The sequence below is a fragment of the Tasmannia lanceolata genome, unplaced genomic scaffold (genome assembly GCF_043159265.1).
Source record: "Tasmannia lanceolata isolate RefF3 unplaced genomic scaffold, GAP_Taslan_0.1 ptg000005l, whole genome shotgun sequence".
Classification (NCBI taxonomy): Eukaryota; Viridiplantae; Streptophyta; class Magnoliopsida; order Canellales; family Winteraceae; genus Tasmannia; species Tasmannia lanceolata.
In genome coordinates this window covers 1946956-1956120 of record NW_027518682.1, presented here as the reverse complement: position 1 = coordinate 1956120, position 9165 = coordinate 1946956, and the positions used below count along the sequence as shown (strand labels likewise).

The following is a 9165-nucleotide window of genomic DNA, read 5'->3' as shown; positions in this document are numbered from 1 at the left end:
CGTGAAACACACTAGTAATGAAAAAGGAAGTTGAATGATGTTTCTGCTGATGTCAGAAGGGTATCATGGTCTTTTTCCCACCCGATTTTGAAGATTAGCCCATGTTTTGTTCTTGTTTTAAAGGTGTCCACAATCCGTAATTTCTCCAAATATTAGCCCCATTCCGTACTTTCTCAATTTCATTTGAAAGGATGTCTTCTCTTTCGCTCTAGTAGTTTTGTCTCTAAGCATACTGGTATCGTCAGGACTGATTTACTGGGCATAAGTAGGGAAATTAAAGTCTTTTAAGAGAAAGCCATGCTTCCGTTGCCCTTCCTCCCATTTTTATACCCCATTCTATTTTCTCTTGATTATTTATGTTTCCTACTTTGATTATTTGCGGTTCCACTGTTTCATCAATCACCATACCAATTTGTCCTCCTTACATAGTGGACCTTGCAAATAGAGGGTCTGTCCAGGGAACAGAAAAAGTAGTTGTTGGATTGACTAGAAGTATTTTTTTATAAACCCGGACTTCATCTTGGAACCCAGGGTGGCACCGGAATTTGGATGGCTGTGAAGTTGTTTGCAAATTCATCCATCATTTTGTTGGGACCCGGGTAGAACTCACCCTCAAAAGCTCGCCATCAAGGGGAGGTTCTCAAGTCCTTTTAAGCCCTCTCACATCCATTCACTTTTCTAATGTGGGATCTTTGATTTGGCATGGAAGCCCAACACATTTCCATGAACAAGTCAGCAGGGGTTTTAACCCGGAAAAAGTGTGAAGCTCCGGGGAAGACTTATTTGGATGATCCAAAACGTTCATTTGATGGGTCCTGACACAGATAGGGTGTGCCCAAAAAATCAGCTCCATCGGATCATCCTAACCCTTCAATCTATGGATGAACCTTCAGCTGAGGGGGCAAACCTTAAACAAAACGAAACTAGAGGAGATGTCTTTGTCACTTTTTAAACTATAGGGGTTGAAGTGGATGTGTCAGAAACTAGAGGGGGTGTAAATGTAATTATCCCTAAAAAGAATTGTATGGAAATTATAAAAGAAAGGCCTCTCATTAAAGGCCTTTGATGGTTAATAGGCAATGGTGAGTCAACTCGGATGGTGGTGTGATAATTTGATTGTTAGTTGATTTAATTAAAACACTTCTTAATAAAGGCCCCCCTCTCTCAACAATTCTAAAGAAAAGCCTCTCTCTAGTTGGGTTCTCTTCTTAAAGTTTAAGAGACTCCATCTACTGCTGTTTTTTGGTGGGCATCTGAGGTTGGATCTGCCCAAATTCAAAGCCTCTTCAAAGGTAGCTTTTACAGTATCCTTTTTCCTCAGCCTGTACAAACCGCGTAGCCTCGAAAACAAAACAGAGGAAATAGGTGTTTGATGCTACAGAAGCATCGCCATTTTTGAAGCTTTGATTAGGTGCTTGCCCAGTTCTCTTGACTAATTCTCATTATAATGTCTTCTGCAACTGACTTTCCTATGTTTATGCTTCTGTTGCAAGTGGGTATCAATTTTTCCACACCTTCTCTTTATGAAGAAAGAAGTACATTTCATTTATGCAGGATAGCATTTTGCAGTGAGTTTTCATGTGGAAAAAGACAAACCCATGAGCTAATGACACTAGGAAAATGAAAGAAAATATTGTTTGCAACTTTGAATAATTTGTATAGGCAATTGATCTTAACACTCGTCTGATGTTAGCCTTTCTTAAAACACAAAACACTGAATAATTTGAGTCCTCAACTTGTCAAAAGAAAGAAGTAAGCTTAAATTTCCCACGCTTCAGGAAGAAATCTTAAACTAGTGTATTGGTAAGGGGCTTTTTCTCAAGAGAGAAGAAGCCCTCCAAAAATAAGCGTATGCCTCTTAGAGTGGCGAGCACACGGTATTCTTTAGTAAAAGGCGAAAGAATAGTTCGCTCTGTGCTCACCACGAGGCTGCGTGCTCTGTAACCTTCTTATCCTGGTGTTATATAAGAGGCTGCTGAGGTAGAATTCCTCTATACTTTCCGATGTGGGACTATTTTAACGAAATATTCTAATTGAAGAATGGGAATCTTTGGGTGAGTTGTGACCAAGGTCGCAATGGCCCACCATACGTGTAGGATGATTCGGTCGATTGATCTGTTACTCAGCCATGCCTACAATCTGCTCCATTGTTGTTGGTCCTACGTAGATCAGATGATCCTAATCTTTTGATTATCAAATGTTGAACCTGCCATGATTAGGGATAAACAAGTTTCTTAAGAAAAGTTTAGTATTTATTGCTCCTAGACCTTGATCTAATGGGCTTGATCTCTGTTAAACAGACCACTCAATCAGGCCAAACTCGGTTAGAATAGGAGTATAGGACACGCATTTGTATGCTTGAAGGATCTGGACCGTTCATACGGAGAACCATCTCCCTAGAGGCTCATACAATAAACTCCTACCAAATTGATGCAAGCAAGTTTCATGCTCAAACATCTGGTAATATAATACTAGTGTCAACGGATCCATCCACATGCATCTTGATCACGATCCTTTCATATCTTATCTGTCATATCCTTGCAGGGTGACCATAACTTTTTGAGGTCGGCCCCCACCTAAAATAACCCATTAGACAAAGTATAATCTTCCAGATGATCCTAGCCCTCCAATTACTGGCCTAAACGTGTAGGGTGATCAGGGCTGTTGACGTGTGAGACCCCACAGGAAGGTCACATGGGGCTGTTGGGAACTATTGATCCTAACCCCTAGATAAAAAAGGACAAGTCTTTTCAGAGTTTTTCCTGTTAAATCTTGGCTGTAGCCATTTGCAGGCCATGATCAACTGTTAAGATCATTCCTTCACAGAGGAACTCAAATATACAAGCAAACCCTGTTAAAAGTGAATCATCTATATAAAAAAATAACTTCATATAAGTATGATTTTAATCTGCAAAACTTCAAGTGATCTTCAAGTGATGTATCATATGCTCAAAGCTAAAACCAGGTAAGACAAAAACACATTTGATTCAAGAGACAGAATCTAGTCCTTCTCTAGGATGAATATTTGAAGCTTAAGCAATGGAAGAATAAATAGGAACTGCCTATTACAAAGCTACTACTACAATGTTACTTGGGACAGCAGCGCCAACTACAACAGCATGGAAAAGTGACGGGATCGATCAAGTCACCTACTCGCACTTGATCGAATGGTATATGTGGCGCACAAACAGCAAGGAGGCACGAAAACCTACAGTCCCAAGCATGAGGAAGAATCCATAGCAGATACAGGCCATGTAGCCAAAGAAGAATGATGTTTGCATGAATCCTGACATATCTGATCTTGCGTAATAGTAGTACAAGCAGTACCCGAAGATAAATACACCAGTGGAGCCTCCGCAGAGAACAGACCTGCATAAAATGTGAAAAAGGGTCAGGCCATGAAAAAGGAACACCTCTAAAAGCAATGCTTTGGGTTTTTATGTCTGAGTGAACGAGCTCTCAGATCTTGAGGAATCACATCCAAGTGTTTCTTTCTTACTTCTCTGGTAATTCTCAAATATCCTACCAACATTATGCCATTAATTACTAAGGCCCTGTTCATTTGACATTATGACAACAGATGGTGAGGGCTCACCGAAGTAATGCACTTTTGAGTCCAATAATCGGTTTGGGGGCTCACCTTAAGTTATCATAATCTCAAAAGAACAGGGCCTAATATGATGGTGCCTTGATGCTCTGTATCTGATAATGTCTCTGGTAGACAATGAAAAAATATATATTGCTACTTTTGTGATGTTTTGCATATGATAATATCTCAGAAACAATTAAAGAATTGCAGTTTGATTATGATTTTTGCAGCAAAGAGCCTGGAGGCAGAATCTAATCACTTCAATAATGCCAACACAGAATACTATTTTAAGTCTGAATGGAGCAACATAAAGGGAGCAGTTGTGTTGACACTACTCTACTTTTATGCCAGCGTCGTCAAATCTGATCGAATAGCTTCCCAAAAGGAATTTCTCAAACAATAATATAAGAGATGCTAGGTATAAGCGATCATAATTGAAACCCCAGCCACCCAGTAAGCATACTCATTTCCATGATAAGGCCTATGAGTTGGAGAGAGAGAGTGAATGCCACACCCACACTGCCACACAGATGTATGTAAAGTCATCTTTTTTGTATTCCTCAAGAAGTGGGATTGTAACTTGTAAGTACTCTGTTGACTGCTTTGCTGTCTTATTAATGCAGATCATGTGCCAGAGCTGGACAGCACTCACCATGGCATTCTCTGGTTCCTTACCTGCTTAGAGGTTTGACTGCCATGATGCTCATACTTATAGCTTTCACTTTTTCGACTATCGCATGTTGTTACTGGAAACCTTTTCTTACTGGAAACTTTCTGGGAATCAGGAGAATGGAGAGGATTCAAACAAAGATCTTGGAAATGGTGATGAAAATCCTAGTGATGTTATGAAAATCACCCTATATTGGAAGCCAAAGTAGTCGTGAGTATGGCCGGAGACTAGAAACCCAGGTACCTTGACACCCCCATTTCTAGCAGGGCCTTTCTTTCAGTGATAACAAAGATAAAGAGAAGCCGGAAACCCAGGAAAAAGAAGCTGAGAACAAGTAGAATTACACTCAAAATTCAAACCAGAATAAGTGACCTTTTTTGTTTCCTCATTTGGGTTTGATGGGTGTTTTTGGCTTCGTTTGTCAGATCTTTTATTTCAGGTTTTGGTTGTCGTGTTTGGATATGAGTTCTGCTTGAGATGAAGAAATGGACTTCTTCTTTTTTCTTGAAAGATTGGACTTCTCTTTTATATATTTTCATTTTTCTTTTCTTTTTCCTGAGTCTCAGTTATACTTGGAGATTGGGATGAAAACGTGAAGAATAAGAAAGGAAAGAGAAATCTAACATACGAAATTCGTAACAGCCGGTTGCATAGAGCACATTCCTCGTGAGTGTTCCAGCATCCAATTAGAAAAGGGCGTATGTGGGTGTGCAGTGCAGACAAGATCACTTAGGCCTAGCATCTCTCATATTAGAATTATGAAATAAAAAATTGTGGTTCTTTTTTACAATACAAAAAGAGCAGAGGGCACTGTTTGTATTGGAAAGTATAATCATCATCCTACAAGAACAGTGATTGCCAATTACTCCTAAAGAGGCTAAAGGACGTATAAAAATGGTATAGGTGCAGCCAATATTTTCCTAAGAGCAAAAAATCACACAAAGTTGCGGCAATAATTGGATGTGTAAGTCTGCAACATATATCAGGTATGTACCATATGTATTCATATTTTGGTGAACTAGAAGCATATATGTAGGCATGGAAATGTACATACTGTTATTTGCATTGAATTAATACCAAAGATTAAAAAAAAAATAGAGAAAGCCCGCAGCTTACCTCCACCACCACGCATGGTCCTCGACAGCAAGCTGAAAGTATGTCAACGCAACCGTGATGAATGCCGTGACAATGATGAGAATGATGAAAACGATGAATAGGATGCTATATATAGTGTAAATCTTGTGACCCCACACACTTGCAAATATGTAGTATAGTTCAATATAGATGGCGCTGAAGGGAAGAAACCCTGCCATTGCCATCTGAGGGATAGTCCCCCTGTACCAAGGCAATGGAGGAATTTCTCTAGGATACTTTGTTGTGCGGCATGGAGCTTGGAATTCTGCCCTGCTATTCTTACCAGCAATGCCACCCAATACAAGTAATGGAGATGTTACTAGTGTCCATATGAGAAGAATAACCAAGATAGTACCAAAAGGTAAAGCTGCGGTGGCGCTGTATGCTATGGCAACGGTGTTCAGGAAGCAGAATGTCAAGAACAGGGGTCCACAGAACAAGCAGCCTGTTAACAACAAATTCCTCACCTACAATGACAGAAAATGAAAAATAAAATAAACACACGGAGAGATTAGATCAATAAAATACAGAAAACATTTTAAAAAAAGAAAGCTCATACCCAGTTAGTTCCTTCTAGTTGCAAATAAGTGGAAGTTGCAGTATAGCCTGCGATGCCAGACGTAAGAGCGTATATGACAACTAGAGCAGTGAAAAAGGCTCCCCTGTTGTATGGATAGAATACACCAACAAGCGCGAGAAGGAAGATGAATATTGCACTGTTAACAGCACAGAAAAATGCATGTTAGGTAAGTTATAGTATGTAAATTAGCTCCAGTGCATGTACGTGTGTGACACAGAATTGGAAGGTAAAGCGCTTGGGGACTTTACAGAGCTAAGAGCTGAGTTCCTGATCCAAGAACTGCTGAAAACAAAGAATTGTTCTTTGGGAATCGGAAGACATCTCCATGGATATACTTCCAACCAGTTTCCTCTTGGTCATCGAGTGACTCCTCATCATGCGAATACCTTTGAACATAACAAGGAAAAATAACCAGTCAAGAAATGTACGGTAGAGCTCCAAATAGTTAAAAAGATACTTGGAATGTATCTCTTACTTAATGAAGTCGTTCTTGAGCACACGCATAAGAATTGACGCAAGGAACCCGGTTAGGAGGAGGACCGTTACACATGAATTTATTATCGAGAACCAATGGATTTCCAAGTGCTGGGGCATCGACGAAGATTTTGAGTACTTCTCCATCCTCTTCTCGAAGGGGATATCGGTTTCCTTCCACTTAACTGAATATGAGAATTCCACATCAATTTCCTTGTCCTCTGTGATGTCAACAGCTAAATTTGGATTGGTTTGAACATTTATTTCTATGACACGGTCATTGTTGTAGAGAATATCAAAGCCAATATGTTTAAAGAGCAAATATCTGTACTCGCTTGGATCCAGCTTGTTCTCCTTGTCAACCTTTCCCATGAATCCCCAAATGGGCAAGTCATCGTAGTACATCTGAAAGTAGTAGTCCTTAGAGACAGCGTCCCTCATCTTTGCAACATCTTCTTTTGACAATGTTTTCTTGCATAGAATTTCAGACTGTTTGTCAACTCGAAAGTTCAATTCATAATGTGCATCAACTAAACGATCACCATTTAGAACTTCCCCAAGATCTTCCCTCTTCTCCTTCACGTGATCTGTCATGATTTTATCAATTAAGATTCTGATACCTACCAAACTAACCAGTAAAATAGACTGTCAAGATAAGGATGGATTTTATCCTTATTGCAAATTTTATAGAACAAAACTATGCTATTGGCAAACCTGGTGCACAGAATGGCAGATCATAATATCGATAAGTCTCACTGCAGATGCAGAAAAATCCCACTATTAACATAACACATAAAAGCTTAAAAAGAAGAGTAAAATAGTGTCATTGAAACACTAGAAACAATATGTTTTCAGCTCCTTCATTAATTGTTTAGTCACATATAGTGAACAAAAGGTGAATTCCTAAAACAGACTTCAAAAACAAAAATGTAAATTTCAGATTAAAGTGCCATAAAAAAGAACAGAAAATAACCAAACATGTGAATCAGAAGTCAGAAAAGTTAAAAAGGAAAGTTTATCATGATTTTTTATGCACAAGCTTGGGTTTAAATCTTATTGAAAATGCCCTTGAACGGTAACCAATTCTCATAAATTCACCTCAAAAGGCCAACTTTGGAGGATGATCCGAGGAAACACAAAGTCAATAGAGAACAAGCATTAAACAAATAAACACAAAATTACAACCCATCACCAAGAAATCAAACAGATCTGTCCCATGTGAAAAACATGATGCAAATTCATGAACTCTCCATCAAAATCATATGTATTATAATTTCGTAGAGAAAAGAAAACAAGTGCAGATCTACCCTAAAAATCCAAAAGACAAAAAATGGCCAAGGCAATCAAAGATCTTTGCTTTTGAAAAATAAAAATTAAAAACCCATATATTTGCCACTTACCTAGGATTGTGAAAAGGACCCACTTTGTTTGCATACAAAGGGACATGATCTCCCTCCTTATACTTGTGATTTGAACCATCTGCTTCAACTTTCAAACCAGCAATCAAGAACAAAACAATAACAACAGCTCCCACCATTTTCACGATTATCAAACTAAGATCTTCCAAGCCTGTTTAAACAGTCCCAAAAGAAGAAGAAAAAAGAGATAAAAATTGGTCGAAAAGAGTAGCGAAATGGCTTTCGCTGATCTGTGTAACCGAAGATCCTTACATCCACATCAAACTAAAGTTTTTTTTTTATAGTAAAAACAGAACTTTTCTATATTTTCCTGCAAATCTTCAACAGACCCAAAAAGAAAGGGTTTTTGACAGAAGGATTGGAATTTGAAAGAACAGAGAGGGGTTAGGTTTTGGATCTATCAAACTAAGAAATTCCTCGAAAAGATCTCGTCTTTTCCGTTCTCCTGGGGAATTTAAGGAGGACCCAGATTAGAGAGACCCAAAGAAGGGATTTTGATAGAGAAAAGTTGTTTTTTTGGGAAATCAGTGAAATGGGTTTGGCAGATCTGAGAGATGAAAGGAGGCCTACTGATGGGAATGGAGTCTGATTGGCTGAAAAACCATGAACTGGATTTAATAAGGGAGGTGGGTTTCAGTCGTGGGTTTGGGATTCCTGCTTTATCGTTGAATTTGGGACCTAAGGCTTAAAAAATGGCACTCATCCCGTTAAATATAGCCATTAATGTTGCTAGAAATGGGTATCACAATTCACAACAACCCCACGCCTCTTCACACATAAAGAAACTGACAATAGGGATGAGTTTCAGGGTTTTGGCCTTAAGACCTTACTTAGTATTTCACTTTCTATAACAATGGTTGGTGACTAGTAAAGGGTTAATATTGGGAATGTCAAACAGGTAAAAAATGAGAGGAAATTGAAAAACAAAAATGTTTGGGGAATGGGACTTTGTGTGATCTCTTGCATGTTTCCATTGAAATTTTAGTTTATATAGAATTAGCTCTTGCATTGCTAAGTATTCTTTTTTGATATTTTGAAGTCCATCTTCTTTGTCCATTATGGATTTCAAGGACTCATTTAAGAAATAGGATAACTTCGAGGAGTAGATTTGCATGTAAGAGTATAATACAAGGTTGCATTTTAGTTGAATTTAGATTTGGAAACTCTCTCTCTCTCTCTCTCTCTCTCTCTCTCTCTCTCTCTCTCTTGTGTGTGATCATAAACCTTCTCTTTGATGTCGGAGAGGGGATGCTCAACTAGGGGTGTAAATGGATATTCGGAAATTCGATTACCGTCCGCA

At 38.7% G+C, this 9165-nt stretch overlaps 1 protein-coding gene and 1 pseudogene across 2 annotated transcripts; both read right to left on the bottom strand.

Annotated features, from left to right (window-relative positions):
* Nucleotides 1-1813: 1813 nt before the first annotated feature.
* Nucleotides 1814-1931, bottom strand: LOC143878026 (U5 spliceosomal RNA; annotated as a pseudogene).
* Nucleotides 1932-2852: 921 nt separating this feature from the next.
* On the bottom strand, nucleotides 2853-8809 carry LOC143877045 (transmembrane 9 superfamily member 2-like). 2 transcript variants are annotated; one of them, XM_077378767.1, is made up of 7 exons: nucleotides 7848-8808; nucleotides 7162-7202; nucleotides 6449-7034; nucleotides 6222-6359; nucleotides 5953-6109; nucleotides 5376-5860; nucleotides 2853-3369 (listed from the first exon to the last, which is right to left on the bottom strand). In XM_077378767.1, exons 1-7 carry the CDS (start codon nucleotides 7982-7984, stop codon nucleotides 3150-3152), a joined length of 1764 nt encoding a protein of 587 aa, XP_077234882.1. In that variant the 5' UTR covers nucleotides 7985-8808; the 3' UTR covers nucleotides 2853-3149. The 2 variants fall into 2 exon arrangements, with proteins under 2 accessions (XP_077234882.1, XP_077234883.1); XM_077378768.1 differs by lacking the exon at nucleotides 7162-7202 and having other exon boundaries at nucleotides 7848-8809.
* Nucleotides 8810-9165: the final 356 nt, after the last annotated feature.